General features: G+C 40.8%; 1 protein-coding gene across 1 annotated transcript in view; it reads left to right on the top strand.

The window, feature by feature from the left end:
• The window catches only part of UBASH3B (ubiquitin associated and SH3 domain containing B), a 764382-nt gene that overhangs the window by 320974 nt on the left and 423495 nt on the right, over positions 1-19913 (top strand). Inside the window, exon 4 of the mRNA XM_078681838.1 lies at positions 12208-12406. Within this exon, the coding sequence (XP_078537964.1) occupies positions 12208-12406 (199 nt within the window). The remainder of the gene's footprint in view (positions 1-12207; positions 12407-19913) is intronic.

Raw genomic sequence — 19913 nt, 5'->3', positions numbered from 1 at the left:
ATCTTCCCTAATAAGAGGGTTCTCTTTTATGTCTGGGCGTGGTTTTGTAGTGAACTCAGTCAAATCAATGCAATCATGTGCAAATTCTTCCCTTACCTCTGCTGCGAATGAGCTAGGTAGTAAGGTAGCTAAATTCAGAATGTTACATCGTTCGATGGTCACGTTCCCTGCACCTACAAGGATTCTCTCATACTTAGTCAGCCGACTAGGAGTGAGATACTGAGTCTTTGTTCTTGTCAGTAAAATTACAACAGAATGTGGAACATACACAGTTACCGGATGTCCCATAACAATGGACTCACTCTGTTCAAGACTCGTGCAGGTTGCAGCTACAGCTTTCAAACATCCAGGTAATCCAGCTGCTACTGGGTCCAATGTGGAAGAAAAGTATGCCACTGGACGTCTGGTCAAACCATGAATTTGGGTCAGGACTGCAATTGCACAATTGTCTTGTGTGTCACAGAACAGTGCAAAATCCTTTGAATAGTCAGGCATTCCTAATGCAGGAGCAGTACAGAGACATACTCGCAATTTTATAAAAGCAGTCATGCTTTCGTCATCCCATTCCACAGGATCTTTTGCTCCTTTCTTTGTCATTTTTATCAATGGTCTTGCTAGGACTGCAAATCCCACAATCCACTGCCTACAGTACCCTACAACTCCAAGGAACATTCTGATTTCCTTCTGGGTATTTGGCAATTCCATGTTTCGAATTATCCTGATTCTTTCGGTGGTGACTTTCCTGATACCTCTCTCTATCTGGTGCCCCAGATATTTTACTGATGTGGTACAGAATTGCAGCTTTTCTGGTGACACTTTATGTCCACCTTCACCTAAATTGTTCAGTAAGGCAATGGTGTCAGTCACACAGTCGTTTCTACTCTTAGACGCCACCAAGAGGTCGTCTATGTATTGCACTAGAACCGATTTTCTGGGCAATATTAGGGTTTCAAGGCACTTTTTCAGAATCTGATTAAAAATTGAGGGGCTTTCTGTGTACCCCTGAGGGACGCAATTCCAGATGTAGACGTGACTGTCGAACTCAAATGAGAAAAGAAATTTGCTGTCTGGATGCAATGGAATTGAAAAGAATGCGTGACATAGGTCAATGACGGTAAACCATCCAGCATTCCATGGAATTTGGTATAGAATCACTGCAGGGTTTGGCACAACAGGACAACAAGGAACCACAATTTTGTTAACCTTGCGCAGATCCTGTACTACCCTGTACTTACCACTAGGTTTCTTTATGCCAATTATCGGTGAGTTACAAGGACTGCTCAATACTTCTTGCAATATTCCTGCTTCTAGTAATCTTTTTATTTCAATAGCAACTCCTGCTTTTACTTCTGCACTCATTTTGTACTGTTTAGTATTTGGGTAGACTGCATCTTCCTTTATGGCTATTTTAATTGGGTCAACATTTTGCCATTAATCCTACATCTTTTCCCGTAAAATCCCATACTTCCGGTTTCACTGTCTCTTGGAGTTTTTCAGGTAAGTCTTGTATTGTCAGTCTTTTAATTTCTGAGTCGGTGTTGCTAACATTAATTCGTATATTCCGTCTTCATCTGGGGTCTGAATTTTGACGCCATTTGGTGTGCAAAAGATAGTACAGTTCATTTTACACAACAAATCTCTTTAAAATTCCCAATTTTAATCTCCATGGGTTCTGTAACTGGGGTACTAATTAGCTGATTAGAAACGCCCACTACTTGGATCGCTTCTCCCGAGAGGGGTAGGTTTGGAACGTCTGCTGTTCTCACAGTAGAACGGGTAGCACCAGTGTCCAACAGAAAGGTGACATCATTTCCTTCAACCTTTCCTTCAATGTATGGCCCTGACTGGTCCACCGGTAAGGAGGCTTCAATCACGCACTCCTCGTCCTCCCCCCTCAGGCACCGTCAGTAGGTGTCATCAGAGAAAAACGTGTCATTTAACAGAAATTGTGAAGTTGCTGCATTTCTATCCTCCCTTCCTTCCCACACTTCGGTGTCTTCACCCTGTTGTGCTTTGCTCCTATAATTTGGCCTAGGTGCACAAGGTAACTGATTCTGTTTTACCTGCTGCTGGGTCTTTCGTGGTTTCTCATTCTGCATCTGTGGATTCAAATCATTAATTTGCAAATTACCTTTTTGCACAGCCTTACACTCGTCTCTCCAGTGCCCTATCTGTCCGCACCCGTGATAGGGGAACTTCTTTTTGGCCTCCTCTCGGCTCATTTTTACTCTGGGCTTTCCCCCACCTCCGGGGCCTTGGTTCTGATTATTAGTTAATTTATTTAGCTGCTGTTCCTGGTGTACTGCTAATTTCACCTCTGCCCACACGACCTTTTCCTTTAACTCTTTCCGTTTATCTGCCAATTCATCCTCGCAATACTTAGCATACTTCAGGACCTCATCAATTGGTTTAGACTGCCAGCAGATTTTATTGTCTTTTATCCACTGCGAAATCTCAGGCCTTAACCCTTGCACAAATCGATAATTGAAATGGGTCATGTCTTTCATTTCAATGTTATCCAGTCCACTGTACGTTTTGAACACTTGTAATAGTCGTTCATAATAGGAATGCACAGTTTCATCTCGATTCTGGGTAGTTCTGTCTATTCGGTTCCAATCAGTTTCCTTTGCAGGCACCTTTCCTTTTAGATGCAATATTACCTGATTGTATTTTTTCATTACATCTGCTGAAGGAGCCCCTGTCTTTGGGTCTCTCCAGAACTCATCACTAGGCCAATCAACAGCAATTTTACATTCTGACCATAGATCTACAGGAACTACAATGTCAAATAACCCATCTAGATCTTTCAGGAGTCATTTCTGAACTTTTACAAATCTCTCGACCTGTCTGTACCAATCTACAGGTTTTTCTCGTAATTTTGGGAAGTCATTTGTAAAGGACACAATATCCTGTCTGGACCATGGAACATGTACATATCCTCCACTTGGCACTTCTCGCATAGGATATAATTTTTCTGCCTTGTCTGCTTCTTTTAAGACATTCTCCGAAGCCATTTGTTTTGATCTAATTTCCTCTTTTTTCTTTGCCCACCTGGCTTTCCAATTTTCTAATTCTCCCCATTTTTGTAACAGGTTTAACAATTCTCTGATCTGTACCTTTTTCCCTGACACATTCATGTTTTCCAAATCTTTGTCTGAGAACTCTGCTCTGTAGGGTTTTTGCAACACTTTAGATTTACCAATATCTATTCCCATACTAGCCGCTGTGTCCATTAATTTCTCATGGAACACTCTGGTATTACGGGTGATACTTTTGCAAATAAATAGCAATTCTTCCTCGGTCAGGGTGTTCAGTCTGTCTAAACCCAAATTTCCAGCCATCAGTTCTTCCAATTCTATTCTTAGTCTGTAAATATCTAATGGTCTCGACTGAGGATTTTGTTTTTCTAATTCTCGGCTCCATCTTTCAATTTCTTCAGGAGTCACTACCGTGGCACTTCTAGTACCCGTAGATGACTCAATCTGTACTTCTCTCGAAGTAAAAGGAGTGTTCTTTCTCTGTGAACCCCCTTCTGCTTCCCTTATTGGTAAATCCATCAAGGAAATCACAGATTCACATTCACTTGCCAGATCATCTACAATTAAGGGCTCTTTTCTCGGCTGTACTACAGATGGGGTAATAATTGGAGTCTTTGGACTCCCCTCTTTATCCCCGTACAAAGGAACAACTGGTCCAATAGTTACTGGAATTGTTTGAGCTTCAGGACTGGTATTCAATTGGGAGATTTTCTGAACCAATGGGTGCGCGGCGTTTCTCGTAAATGAGTTCCCACGCTCCTGTGCTCACCCCTCCTTTACAATTCTGTCTCAGCCACACGCCCGCTGTCTCGACCAATACCAGCGCGGCACGGAGTGACGTCAGCGCAGCTCCGCAACTGACTCTCTCCTCCACAAGGTAACTGAAAACTCAATTTCTACCCTTTAAAGTGCAAGGGCTCTGTTTAATTTACAACGCAAACACATTCGCCACTGTACTCTAGTGTCTAGAAAGAAAAGATTTGTTTCACTGCAAGTAAACCTCTTCTATTTACTTCTCAATTACTGCGAGTAGAACCCTTCTGCCTACCCTTCACACAAGCATTAGAGAATCTGCTACTCCTTCGACTCATCCACCTTGGGATATATACTAAGCCAAATGTTTCACCAGTGAACCCCTTTGCTATCAATCAAGCTCAGACGAACCTGCTACTCCTTCCGTGTGACCCTTACTAGGTTATATCACAATAGAAGTTTTGCCAGCAAACTCTTTGCTATCATTTATTCATACATTTATACAGAAAACCCTAATTAGTGCTTCCAGTTCTGCCTAACCTGCACCAATTTTCCTCGAACAACTGACCTCACTGCGACGTGGATTCTCCTCACCACCCGCTATCCTGCCCCCAGGGATTCCAGACAAACATGTAACAATCACTAACGAGTGTATTAGTACATATATCAATATAACAGCAAGAAAAACAATTTAAAACATTTCATGATTTTTCAAAGCAATAAAACACTTTTACATTTGATCGACCAATACTTTTAGCAGCAATACATTTTCACAGTTTGCAGCAAATAACCTATCTACCTATCTTAACTAGTCCTACCAAATTTTAACTAGTCCCTAACCATTTCCTCTGCTACCAGAAAATTACTGATAGAGCGCGCAGGTCACCCGACTATAATTTTACCATATACACATTGGGCCCATAAATTCGATTCACCATATTTATTAATCGGGTAACCTTACACTCTACTACCAGTAACCCAGTTCCTTCCTATTTATTTCCAATGTACCCGACTTACCAAACCACTGTTACGGGTACCTATGATCACAATGGATCAGGGAGCTAGCTGTAAAAGAAAGGCAGACACAAAATACAAATACCATTTACTATGTTTGCACTCATATAATAACCAGAGACACAGGAAGTTTTCAAAGTCTTTATCTAATCTTCATTAAGGTCAGAAAATAAAATGTTTACAGCAATTAAACTATCAATAACCAGGAGCGTGAATATCGTGTAGCTATGCAGAAAATAAAGTATGCCCACCATTTAGATTTCTAAAGGAAAGGTAAGAACAGGGAACATACTAATAAGAACTTTCAGAAATTAGACTTGATACGGAGTGACTAAAGGATGGGAAGAATAAGGAACATACTAGAATCTCTCAGTTGAGTATTACCCCTTGAAGGTGGGTAAGGAAAAAGAACTTTAATTGGTACTATGATAATTTTGAGATACCCTGTAGCTATAGGAAAGGTAAAACAGGAACATGCTAATATTCAGAGTAATTACTTTTAATTCAGTAAAGAGTGGGTAAAGAGAAGGAACATCTATTTATTCAGAGGCAGTATTTATTCACCTATAAGGTAGGGAAAAATGGAACAAGCTAATGAAAGCACTTTCACGATTTCAGTAATTTATAAAAAGGGTAGGGTAAGAACAAGGGACATAGGCAATTACGATATAGCAAAAGTCCAGGCAAAGATAAGGATAAAGAATGCAAGTGTGTTTTCCCTAACAAGCTTTATATTTACCTAGCACGGTGTGGAGACCAACCCTGACCACGGGTCAGTTAAGGACAGTAGGAACCCCAAGGAAAAACAGTCGCCAGTAGGCCACCAGGTGCAGAATGGATACCCAGGACAGGACAGGAGAGCCAGATTAGGATCAGGACAGGACCACCAAGGTAAGACCAGCACCCGCAGTTCGGTAGCAACGCCTGCGCTACACCTTCTCTGCAGCTATCAGTCAGAACCCCGATTGGGTTATCGAATTCCCCAGCAAAGTGTTCCGCCAGCACTTAAGGTTTCCAAAACCCCGATTGGTCTCTGGAAATTACGGACAGAGTGCTCCGCAGCACCTCTGTTTCTCGATCAGCTATTGAGTGCGTTGGGTCAGTGACAGGTCAGCTATACGGACAAGTCGGACAATTTGTATAGCTAAACCCAGGCTAGATATACTGTTTTCGGGTCAGTGTACCACCCCTCAAATGTTGAAAGTGTAAGAATCCCCAATTTCGATTGGTCCCCAGAAAGGATAGGTCATCACACCAACTAGGATTTTACTTTCTCAAGCCTACAATTTACATTTTTGGGAACCTCCCATCGAATTTGGGGTTCCCATGACATGTGCTTTTCACCTAACAATGGCTAATACAAAGTTTATATACAATTGTTTCAAATGTAGTACAGTTCAGCTTCGTCTTGCTGGGTTACAGGTCGGTTCCCAGGAGCATCTTGGCTGTGGCAGCCAGCTGGCTGGGTTCCACTGGTACAAGGTTTTCTTCCCTCTGCCAGGGTGACATGGGCAGTAGGGACTTCTAAGATGGAGTAGTAAGCACCTCCCAGGCCCAAAAGATTCAATACATAAAAAGTAAAGGAAAACAAATTAGAACACAGAAATAACTGATTACACTGTATACCAGGAATCCCTATATGACTCCCATTACTTTATAATAACTATAGCATTAGGATTAGTGCAAAGACAAACAGCATAGCAAAAGCTGCAGTGCAAGCGTCGGCATGCGAGAACATAAAGCAGCCATCTTATTGCCAATGCGCAAGTGCGAAAAGTTCCCACCAGAACTGCGAGTACGTCACATCACATGGGTATGACCGACGCATGCGCAGAAGAAATTCCCGCATAGAAGCAGCCATTTTAGTGGCAAGCGTTTTAGGATGAGTAAACACATAAGCAAGCGTTACTGGGACACCCCGTGTAATGTAAAATGTGCAATATTAGTAACACAAACAGGTTGATTATATTTATTAACATTATTTGAGGTTCTTGATACAAGCAAGTTGCTTTACGTGCGAATCCTTTCTCCGTCTAGGGTGACTGTGTGACTAGGTGTAATGAGGAAAAAAAGCCCCCTACCGAAGAACAAGATTATTGGAAGTTGCAACAGACTTCTGTGATTTTGGAAAGAAACTTTGCCTTCATCATTATTCCACTATAACTAGCAATATCCGTACAATGTTTCGGATAAAACATCTATTATTCCATTATCATGATTGCTAATATGATATTTAAATTTTAATAAGGTGCATTCTTTTGTAATATAAATATGCTTGGCCTAAGTATACATAGAAAGCACCCTGCCCCATCTGTGCCCGTCCTAGACCGAATGAGGCCGGCGGGACCATATTATTGACATCTCCGTAAAGGATTAATCTTACCAGAGGGTGAGTCCATACATTTATTGCTACGTTATTTGGAACGCTATCCTGGTTGCTGTCCATTATACATCAGTGTGGGACCTCTTAGTAGGCATAGAAGCACGGGCAACATCATTCTAGAAATAGAGCTTGCTTAGTCTTTGTATTGACCTACCATATCCTGTGCATATTGTAAACATTGACTTGATGGGCCAGAAACTAAGAGAAACCCAGCACTAACATCCTCAAACCGCTCAGGTATGGGTAAAATGGGCAAGCAAAAAAGGGGGGTGATCCATGCTGCACCAACACGATGGACTGTTTTTTCCAAAGAGCAGCGGAGATCCTTGAGAAAGAAATCGAACTTGTGTCCCACCGACTTTCCCGGTCCCCGGCGAATCACCTCCTAGCCTGTGGTTCTAATAGTGAGCTTCAGGACTTAGAGGAAGGAATCCAGTTGATAGCCATCTCTCCATGTCTTACTACTATCGACAAGCAGCTTGATTGTGTGGAGCCTACAATTGGGGGAGGTTACCAGCTCAAACCAAAGTCATCCATGTAGTAGTCCAGGAGGGGCAGTCTTGTGGTGGGGTTGGATCGGGGGCCAAGCGCAAATACACCACCCCCGGGGCTAAGGCGAAACGATCGAAAGTGGACACACCAATGTCAAACAGCCAGAATGCAGCACCCTGTCGAAGGATGACCTGGCGATCATGTTAGAGGCCGGTCTGAGTTCACTTTTTGATTGCCTGGACCTTAAGCTGGAGTTAGCTCCTCCTATGAGAGGAGTAGAAGTGGACGCTCCAATCGTAGCAGCTGCTAAACAGCACAGAGTGCCCCAGGGTTGAAACTCCATCCACTTACTCCCAGAAGCAACACCGTATGTAGTGGTTTTAGGAAATGTACCAGTCCTAAACCTGGACACCACTGAGGAGTGGTTCCAATTAAAGAACAAGGTCCTTTACTGGCTTGACAACAACACACCCTTGGGCCTTCGAGTGGAAAGGGCCATCCTTATGGTTAGGAGGGTGGCTTGAATAGGAGGCTCCAAAAAAGACTAGTAATGGTGATTGTATAATCATTAAATACATCTGGCAGAAAGGATTCTCCATGCCGCCAACCATTGTATTAGAACAGGCTTTTCTTCCTCTATTAGAGCCCTGCCCTTGGGTTACATGTACCCACCCACACCGATGGTATCGCATCCAAGGAAATTAGTGGCCGACCCCATCTGGATAGCTTCAACAACTGCCTCTGGTCCCTTTATTCAACTCATTTGAGCCGCTGGGACACCTTGACCAATGTGATTGACTGAGTGGACTGGGTTCAAGGAAATCCATTGTGCTCTTACAAACGGACTCAAAAAATCAGCTGGCCCAGGTGAACCATTGTAGACATCCGCTGGGTAATAACGTCTGCAACGTCATCTCATGGAACATAGCCGGTTTGGCTAGCAAGTTCTTGGATCCGGGGTAGTTGGCTTTCACTAAAAAAGAGGACATTGTTTGCTTCCAAGAGACATGGACCATTGATAATATTTATTTTTTGTGGGGCTTTAAGCTTTCTAACGTCCCAGCTATTCCTTCAAGGGAGGGATGTCCAAAAGGGGGTCTCGCAGTGTATGTGTCTCTTAGTCTACATGGTAGTATTGGGATATTGAACATGGATAATCCTTGTCTTTAGGCGTTAACCTTCACCTCAGGGTCCCACAGTCTAATGCTTTTGAATGTTTATAATGCCACGTCTCTTCTCCCTGAGGTGTGTAATGTCACTCGCCTATGTTCATTTTTAATGAATGGTAACGATCTGCCACAGAAGCCTGATAACATAGTCCTGGTAGGGGACTTTAATAGGCACATCTTTGGGGCCTCAAAGGAGGGGGCACAGGGGCTAGTGACGACTCCTCTTGTAGACGGTGTGCATTTTGACCATTGTAGGCAGGGGAGAAACTAAACGCATTGGTTTGTGAATTGGATTTGCAACTAAACATAGGGAAATTTAGCCCCTCTAGGCAATATCTTATTCCAATTTTTAAGGGCCTGGACCAGGAACTGTCGATTATTGATTTTCTTCTAATCTCTACCCCCCTTTATTATCTGATCTCAGAGTTTTCAATAATAACCAGTAGGTACAGCGACCATAACCCTTGTGTATTAAAGGTACATGGCTCACTTTTGACTTAAAAAGACAGATCACAGGAGGAGGGGTTCTACGGGCAATAGACGGAGGGAGACGACTTAGATGGGGGCAGATTTCTCCAGACACACTGTGCAGGTGTCTACTGGAGATGTGCCAGAGTGAATTTCAGCCCGGTCAGAACGCAAAGGTAGAGTCAGATGAGTCTATCGTCCATGCCCTCAAGTCAATATCCTGCTCTGTCGCTAAATTATTGGCCATCCCATCTCAGGGAGCTCAGATGGAGAGGGGACCTAGATGGTTTAACCGAGAATGCTGACTTGCAGGCAGGAGGCTGAAATTAGCTCTTCACGCCTCCCAGAGGTACGCCGCACTAGTTAAAATTCAAGAAAGCAGTACAACTAGCTCTTAGTAAACGCAGGGCACCTCTGAAGGAAGAAGCCTGGGGCAACCTTATGGAAGCAACAACTTATAAGTGCAGTGCAAAGTTCTGGAGCATTATTAATAGCCCCATTTTGGGAGAAGAGGCAGCTAATGTCTTAGAAGCACACATTACTGAAAACGAATGGGGGAGTCATTTTGAGGGCATGTTCAAGGGAGACTCAGCCCTGCCGTCCTCACTTAATCCTGGTGGTATACAAAAAATACTAGTAGTAGTGGAAGAAGAAGTTAGGCGAGGCATCACTGGATTGACACGCAACAAGGCCCCGGCCCTGATGGTATCCCACCTGATCTCTATTTGTCGGATGTGGCACTTTGGGCTCCAGTGCTGACTTCCATAATTAATGCAGTTGCTAAGTTGGCACCCCGTCTTCATGGGCGACCTCTATTATCGTGCCAGTTTTTAAAAGGAGGGATAGGGACAGCACTATCTGTTATAGACCCATCTCCCTGTTAGATTCGGTGTTAAAAGTGGTTGGTAGGATATTGTTGGATAGGTTATCGGCCTGGGCTACTGACAATAACATTCTGTCGGATGCCTAAAATGGGTTTCGCCCTGACCGTCCCACGATTGATCAATCCTTGAATCTATTCCTAATAACCAGTAAATATACAGTCGCCCGCAGGGGTACCATCTTCCTGGCTTTTATGGATCTGTCATCAGCATTTGACTGTGTAAACGGGGAAATTATGGCAGATCCTCCTAGCATTAGGGGTAGACAAGGAGATGGTCTCCTTTCTTTATGACCTCCACCGGGACACCAAGGCGGTAGTGCTATACTCGTTGAGTTTGAACTATCTTGCTCATTCCCCGTTAGGGGCGGTGTCCATCAAGGCTGTATATTGGCCGTTTCTTTTTAATCTCTACATTAACAATGTGGACAAAACGCTCCTGGAGACTAAGGCTGATTATCCCAAGATCGAACGGTGAGGTCTCCCCGTTCTGCTATATGCAGATGACGCCGACTTGATGGCTAGGACAGAGACGGGTTTACAAACCATCTTATCTATGTTAGCCCAGTTTATGGGAGATTTGGACTTAAAAGTCAACAACTCCAAATCATACATAATGCAACTGAGGATGCAGCCTAGTAGATCATATACTTTTAAGGCAGGGCCTACCCCAATTCCTAAAACATCCGCTTTCTCCTACCTGGGGGTACTCCTGGATGATAAACTGAATTGGGGCCCACAACTTACGCCTAAGCGAAATGATTTCAATAGAGAAACTGCTGCAATTTTTTATTTTGCTGGTAGACTTGGTAAAAGACCTGTGGGGGCTCTCTTGGAGCTCTACAGGGCTAAGTATCTGTCAAAAGTACTTCACGGCAGCGAAATCTGGGCATATGTTGAATTAAAGGATGTCCAAATAACGGAAAGCAAATTCATGAGACGTCTGCTGTCAGTTCCCCAGGGTATCCCTTCTTTTATTGCCCATGAAGAGTTAGGAATGCCGCATATTACAGATCAGATAGCCATTCGCCAGCTGTTACTTTGGTTAAAAATATGGGCTAAGACAGGGGATTCGCTAAATAAGGCAATCCTGAAAGACTGCTTGGCCCTGAATCAAGGATTCCTTGGCTGAAATATATCAAAAGGAGTCTAACGAACCTGCGAAGAGGTGACCTTTTTTCCAATCCGGAGGGAACTCGAAAGGTAGATATACCCCTTCTTAAGATGAGGTACAGTACACGTCAAACCATATTAATGGACGTGAGGGAGCTCATGAAGCCAAGTGTTCCCTACTTTGTTATATTAAGATCCACTGAGAAGGTTGAGCCGTATATACTTGGTTTTGTGAACTCTTATGATAGATTCCTTCTGACCAGGTTTTGGTTTGATCTGTTTTACTTATTCCTTACTTACCCAAGCGGCTCTAAGAGAGGGCAATCCTTTCCGCCTTGCGGCTGCGATGGGAAATCTCCGCAGGAAATGTTACATTTCACAATGTTTTGTCCATTTTATGACACCCCAAGAAAAACATATTTAATGCCCATCTTGAAACAGGTCAACTTTAAACAGGTTTGACCTGCCTTTATTTTTCTCCAGATGTTGACGGGCAATACTGTTTTTTTTATGTTTTGAGTTTTTTTAAATCCACTACAAGCTCAGGGTGAGTTGTAATTAGTTGGCTCATCCTTCATTACCATCTTTTGTAACATGTATATGTATTGCTAATAGGTCGCGGATCTAGTTGTTGGTTTTTATGTACTGGTTTTAGTTGTTTTATCCTAATATAATTGGAGTCTGGGATTAGTTGCAATTTGTACATATAACTCGAAGTATGAACTTGCACAGACCTGCTCTTGTGATTGTATTTATTGTACCATATCATTTTTATCCCGGTTCTCATATTAGGCTTTTGTGGTTCTATGTATTATTAAACCGAATAAAGAAATGTGTTGTTGTTGAATATACATAGAAAGCATACTGTTGGTTAACAGCGTTTCGTTTTCTTGGCAGTGTGAAGACAGTAAAGTTGATGCCCTCTGTGAAGCTTTGCAAACAACTGTCAGCCAATGGAAATCCAAATTCCCATTGCCTCTGCCTTTGGAACTTTACATATCCTCGAACTTCATTGGCCTTTTCGTAAATGAAGAGTGTGCTGACGTGTTAAAGAAATTTGCTGCTGATTTTGCTGCTCTGGCTGTTTCTAAAACTGGTAAGTAGGACATTTTCAGGGATTTTACTGCCTTATGAATATTAAAAATTAAAACTGACCCAAATATAAGAAACGGGCTAAAAACTTCAGTTTAATGTGACATTCAATACTAAATTAAAAAGTCAGATTGACAGTCACAGTGGAAGATTTGGCAATGAGATGCATTGTGTGGAACTCATGTGCCATCAGTTCTATATAAACATACCATGGGTATTGTCTAGGAAAATCGAGCATAGTAAGTGTTAGCCCTAGGCTGTTGCTTGCAACCCTTGTTGAATGCTTTCCTACCTGTGTGATATAACTAGTTTACCGCAGAACCTTTACAAATTAGGTTGTCCTTTGCTGGTCTTAACCACCTATTATAGGTTCATTGGAATGCCTGATTCATCCGGAAAATAGGTTTCCTACTATATTGGATATTGCAAACAAAAAGCAGGAGTAGGACATTAGCATTACTTTTGCATGTGAGAATGTTATTATGGTATCCCAAGGGACCCGTACCAATTGCCTTATTAGTTAGATGTTTATGCTATATACGCAAAGGAAGAAGAATACGTTTATGAATAATTACCATTAAGGCGCACCTACTATGAAGTAGCCTTAAAATTGAACAGTTCAGTTGGGCCGGTAGCTGCTTAGACTTATGTATCCATTGTGTGGGCCTGTGTTCGACCCCATGGCCTCAAGGCTCAAATCCTGCGGTCCACTCAGTCTTTCATCCTTCGGAGGTCGATAAAATGAGTACCACTGAGTTGGGTAACAACAAACATCTGTTATTCAGCGCAAAGATTCCCTTGGGTGAACGTGTACTTTACAAATTCACATGTTATGTTAATTAACATCAATAATATAAATTGTATAATAAATTATTTTCTGAAGAACATGCATATAACCACTTGCACTAATGCTTACTGTATCTCTACAACGAACCCAAGTCCTAGTTCTTCATTTATTTTCAATGTTGTTTTTTATTTTCGTCAGTGTGACCTAAAAATGGTAATTACTACTTTTCTTCAAATTGGTTTCTTCATCGTTGTGTTTTCTCATAAAGGTTTCAATTTACCTCTCATACCTTTTCATGCATTCTATGTTTTACTCTTTATTAACATCTTGCAGAAACCTTAAATTAACAATAAATACAATTGGAAATAGGACAATAAATTCAAATGACGTCTTTCCAAAAATAAGGTGAATCATATTGATGCATTCAAATAAGTAAATATTTAGAAATGAATATTAGAAAATATGAGTATTCAAGTTTACTACGAGCGTTCTTTACTGGTAAATTGAAACGGTTTCACCTGCTGGTGATCCAGCGGGCTTCTGGAAATATGTCATAAGCAACGCTTCCCAACTCCACTATATACACCATCAATCAATAAACTCTCATAAGGCCCATAATACTAACATGACATATTATAACCAACTGGATCATGTGACCTAATTAACCTATTCACAAATTATATACATTTATATACAACCATGGTAAATGAATTCATCGTACTTCACAAACCTACAAGCTAATTAAGCCACTGTGGCGATAAGATCTAGCTATGAATAACCTATACCTATGAAAATAACAAGACCAGCTTGTTTTCCAAAGTAAGATTTTTATTAGCTACTCATTTGGAAAATGTATTAGAAATTTTATTAAAGCATTTTTATTTGAATCATTGCAAATAGTTATGACAATTTTATTATGAATCAAAATTATTATTGCAAATGAAATTATCAGTTTGGCATTTTTCAAAACCTAAGTCCCTAGCTAATGCTAACTATAAGGAAAATTAAAGAGTAAAGTCTTTGAGGGCTCTTACGTGTTCCAAGAGAAGTCCAATAGCGTAACGCCCTCATCAAAAGGTCTGCAAGGAGAAGCATAACTCTTCCACGGGGCAAGAGTTTTTATACCTTTCTACGCTAAGCTAATCTAAGAAAAAGTAATTTTTTCCTGCTGAAATTAGAGCCTCATTGGTCCAAAAGTGACAGGCGACGTGTCACCACATTTCAGAATCAAAGTTCCGTCATCATTCTTAGAGACCATTGTCTCCAGTTTTCGAACAACGCAGTTTCCTCCAGTTCGCAACAATTGCAACAAATGAAATTTTTAGCTTCCTCGGATACGTGAATGTCACAAGCCTTTTGCCGGTTCCTGGCCTTGGCCTTGTTCAGCTAAGAGAATGTCATCTCAGCACGACAAACTTTTCAGACCGGAGAAAACTGTTGCCATCATGGACTCACTCTGGCTCCAAGCAGATTTTTGCAAACACGGAAAATTTCACTAGGCCCAAAACCTTCTTCATTTACTATCGTATAAACAAACACAAGAAAATAATTAATGCGAGTAATATAATTTGTTCTGTTGCCACCCTCCATTGCTAATTAATTAACCCATTAGTCTAAGTTACCTAGCAGAAGCAAACAAATAAAGCAGCATGTTATATCTACCATTCTTCATTTTTATCCAGCAAGGTTCTTTATGCACCTATAGAGAATAGAGTGACACCACATAGACAAGGAAGCAAAATAAGCACATGCCATTTATTCTAAACAGCTGCAGTTAATTTTTGACATGACAAATAGACACGATTAATTCATAATTTTTTTACAAACAAGGAAATGCAACAAATGCACGTTTATGAGCACACATGTTAATATCCCGCGTTTTTCATGTGTAGATGCAACTTAAACTAGGTTGAATTAATACATACACAGCACAACTGTTAATCATATTATTTTATTTATGGAAGTGTGACTTCACGAGTTGAAATGAAAAACATTTCTGAATCTCGCTCCATCAACTCCCTCATCTGGTGATTAACCAATCACCACACCACACCCAAAAATTTAGTACATTTTTATTTCAAACAACAATGGTTCAATTTCATTCTGTTAGTATTTTCTAAAGACTTGTCTCAGCAAAATCTTTACAACTTTTATATTGAGCTCTACGCAACTCCTCAAGCTCTATCTCTTTCTCTTGCTCCTTTTTGATTTTGTAAATTCTTTTCTTTTCCCTCATGTGCTTCTTTCTTTTGTGTAACATGCAACTGATCTTTGTCACAACTATCACAAAAATTATCACAAACAAAGGTGTTAGAATCTTGCCAAGAACTGAACCACCAATTTCTTGAAACCAGGTTTTGATAGCTTGGAATCTTTTTGAAAGACGTTCTGAAAAATCATCCTCTTCTAAGGGGACTATTTCTGAGTGCATCTCTGTGATGTTTCTAATGTACATTTCAATATTCTTACTCTCATCTGGAATGTAAGTACAGCAATGCTGTACATGTAAAATGCCACAGACTCCTCCTTCTTTTGCTAGGAGTATGTCTAAAGCAAGGCGATTTTGCATTGCCATTGATCTGACCGCAATGACCTCCACATCCACTAACTGAAAACCACCTGCTGTGTCAGTGGACAATCTGTCAACAATTGTGGACAATTTTCTGATTCTTCCTGCATTCAGTGTTATACCTACTAAAGGTATCACTGCCTCAAAGATGTCTCCCAAAATTTCTGAGAAACTTTCTCTTCTATACCTGTTTGCATGGCCACTGATTTCAAAAGAACCTTCTGCATTTCTGTCAACATGGAAAATCTTGGGGAACACAAGACCAACAAAACATGTCCCGTACCAATGGTCTGGGAGATTATAATAAGCCTTATCTCCACAAACAAAATAGATCCCAGGAAAAATTGGATCTCTGCCACCTTTGAATCCCCAACCCCCCATAATTTGGTAAGTATCCTCACAATTGCTAGCTCCTACAAAATAATTATCAAACAGGGTATTATCTCTCCTAATGCAAAGCTTGCCACTAATTGGTTTGTCTATGTGAATTGCAACATTATCAAAAAATTTGCCATTAAGCTTAGCATCCTCTTTTTGCCAAAACTTTGATTTGGTCTGTTTGACCATCTCATTTATTTTGTAAATCGCCCTTCTCTCCTCAACAAGGTTCAGGAAAGTCTTTTCCTCAGCTCTCAATTTGCAAGTTAAATTGTTTCTATAAGCGTACTCATAAGTCAGTTCATTAGTGACTAAAAAGAATTCCCTCATCTGTTTAGCTTTTTTATGTTTATTTAAAGCATTCTCTATTTTCAGGTTAGCAAAAATCTCATCATAGTTGGAATAATAATACTCCAAACGACCAGTCTGATAAAATAAGCCAGCTTTCACACTGCATGTTATGCCATAAGTAAGAGGAAGCATATTGTATGTTACTCCCTCAGAAACAGAAGCAGGCAACTTCACACAGATATAGCAATCTTTGACACCCATGACCTTAACATACTCTCCCAAAAGCCTTGAAAATGTATTGCTAGAAAAATCACCAACAGACCTGTCCTGATGAACATCTGGTCTGTGATCAATAACTTTGTTAGCTTTGTGTGTTGCACTATGTTTGTCTTTACTAACTGAAGCTTTGCTCGTCATATTGACCTTGTACCTCTCCTTATCGATCCCGAAAGGAAAGATGACAGCTAAAACTAACCAGAGCAGAATTAATATGAGCACACACACCAGAGTCATCTTACAGCATTTCTTGAAAATGGAACATTTTGAATTACCACGCGCCATTACATGAGGCATCTTTTTTTTATTTTTTTTTGTTTTAAACTTGTTTATAAAAAGAGAAAACAAAAATTTTCAAAAAATTTTAAAACCTCACACCCCCCTTTAAAAAAATGTTTTTTTTTTTTTTTAACCCTCTAACAATTTTTCTTCGACCTTGCGTCACTAGTTTTTTCTCCAACTAGATACACCTTCTTCGACCTTGTGTCACCTAACACAATTTCTTCAGCCTTACGCCAAAAACAGAAACCTAAACTTAATCCTAAATTCTAACAGATCAGTACTTCAATCATTGTCACTAATTTCCTCAACTTCTTCTTCCTGACTACTGCTGTTTATCTCAATTACAGGTGGAATTATTAAATAAGCCTACTCAGGAGATTTGTATTTCTGGTTCGGTTTTAAAATTCTTTTTGTCTTCCTAGAAATCACTTCTATTTTCTTTCCTTTCTCAGCCTTCCTTTCAGGATCTTCCTGACTCGTTATTTCATTTACCTGCTCCTTCGATCTCTTCCTAGCCTGACCCTCAACCCTCCTTTTTCAGTCGGCCAGGTCTCTCCTTTTCTCAAGATCTTTCTCTTTGGCTCAAACACATTAGATTCTGTTTTCCACGATCTTTTCTTCACTCTTTCCCTCTGACACTCTTCATCACCTTCTCGAGAGTCACTGATTCTTTGTCTAGCAGATTATCTTCATCTTCAGAATCTATTTCAATAATTTTCAAGTCTTTTCCAATCAAATCTCCATTCACAGATGGTCTTTCCAGATGTCGACCTCCCTGTCGATCTTCAGTATCTGGATTTCTTTCTACTTCTTCTTCAGAGTCTGAATCATCTGTCGTATCACTCTCTTCATCAGAGTTTTCAGGTGTAGGTATTGGAATAGTGTGACTTGGATGTATCCACCTTTTCAATCCTCTACACTTCACTGCATTCGTTGTAACAAGGATCACCTGCCTCGGTTTCTGCCACCTTGGGATCAAACAGTTCCTTCTTCGGTGAACTTTTGTTCTGACCCAATCTCCAGGTCTCAGATCATGTGTCTGCACTTTGTCTTTTGATTGTGCTTCAGTTCCCACCTGATTAGACACAGAAGTCACTACGTCAGACAGACGCTTACAATACTCCAAAATTGCACTGTCATTAATGCTTAACAGTTTTCCTACTGGTACATAAGCTTGCCTCATGACTCTACCCATAAGGATTTCGTGAGGACTCAGACCTGTCTTTTTATCTGGTGTACTTCTCAAAGTCATCAGAACAAGTGGAAGAGCATCTGTCCACTTTACACCTGTATCAAGACACATTTTCCCAATTCTATTTTTTATTGTTCCATTAATCTGCTCAACTACTCCAGATGCCTCTGGTCTGTATGCACAATGTATTTTCTGCTCAATGTGTAATGCTTCACAGATCAATTTCATCAGTTTGTTATCAAAATGTCCCCCTCCATCACTCTCAATAGTGACTGGGAAACCATACCTTGGTATTATCTCTCTAAGAAGCAACTTTGCCACTGTAATTGAATCACAATGACGTGTGGGAAATGCTTCTACCCATCTTGTAAACAAGCATACAATCACCAAAACATATTTCAAACAGTTGTGTATGGGCATCTCAATGAAATCCATCTGTAATCTGGTAAAAGGACCACCCTCCCGTCCTATGACTCCCGTTCCCACAACTGATTTCCTGTTTGGGTTCATTTGTTGGCAAGTCAAACACCTCTGACAAAGAGATTCTGCAATTGTCCTGAACTTGGTATTAAACCATGTCTCTTTGAAAAGCCTGATCATAGAGTCCCTTCCAATATGACCAGGGCCATGATACATTCTGGCCATGTCAGCAATCATGCAATTTGGTAAGACTACCCTGCCATCTTTGTAGGTCCAAACACCATCCTCATCTCGTGGCCTACATTCTGCTCTCAACCATGTGTTTTTCTCATCATCATCAGCTTCATTTTGCAAGTCCCTAATTTCTTCCCATGTCTCAACAACAGATGTTAGCATCAATGAAACTGAACCAAAGTCTTTATTCTTTCCCCGATTAGGTGCATAATCATTTCTTGCACAAAATTTTGCAATTTCGTCTGCATAATTATTGCCTCTGGTGATAAAATCCTCACCTTTTTGATGTGCTGCGCATTTTACCACAGCAATCTCTCTTGGCATTTGAATGCCATCAATTAACCTTTTGATAAATCCTGCATTTTTGATTGGAGAACCTGCTGATGTCATATAGCCTCTCTGAGACCAGAGCTGTCCATAATCATGCACAACTCCGAATCCGTACTGGTTATCTGTAATTATGGTAACTCTCAAATCCTTTCCTATTTCACAAGCACGAATTAAAGCAATTAATTCAGCCACCTGTGCTGAACGAATTCCTTCAAGACACGAAGCTTCTTCAACATCTGCTACTGTGCAGACCGAGTATGCTGCTTTCAAAACACCTCCCTCTGATCTCAGGCAGGAGCCATCCACAAAGAAGACATAATCATTTCAGGCAATGGTACATCTTTAATGTCCTGCCTTGGCTTGGTACAGTATTCCATGACATCCAAGCACTCATGTTCCACGTTATTTTCATCAATATTCTCAGTGTCAGGTAACAGTGTGGAAGGATTTAAATTCACACACCTTGCAATTGATACATTATCTGATCCCAGAATAAATTTCTCGTATTTGGTCAGTCTGCTGTTTGTCAGGTGCTGTGTTTTACTCCTTTTAAGGAGAATTTCAACTGAGTGGGGAACATAAACTTTTACAGGAAATCCCATAATTATTCCCTCACTTTACTCCAGGCTAACACTTGTTGCAGCAACTGCTTTTAAGCAACCTGGTAAGGCTTTTGCAACTGGATCAAGAACTGCTGAGAAGTAAGCAATAGGCTTTTTCATGCTACCATGTCTCTGAATTAACACAGACAA

The sequence above is a fragment of the Lissotriton helveticus genome, chromosome 3_1, assembly GCF_964261635.1.
Source record: "Lissotriton helveticus chromosome 3_1, aLisHel1.1, whole genome shotgun sequence".
NCBI classification, from domain to species: Eukaryota; Metazoa; Chordata; class Amphibia; order Caudata; family Salamandridae; genus Lissotriton; species Lissotriton helveticus.
This window is presented reverse-complemented; position numbering and strand designations above follow the sequence as displayed.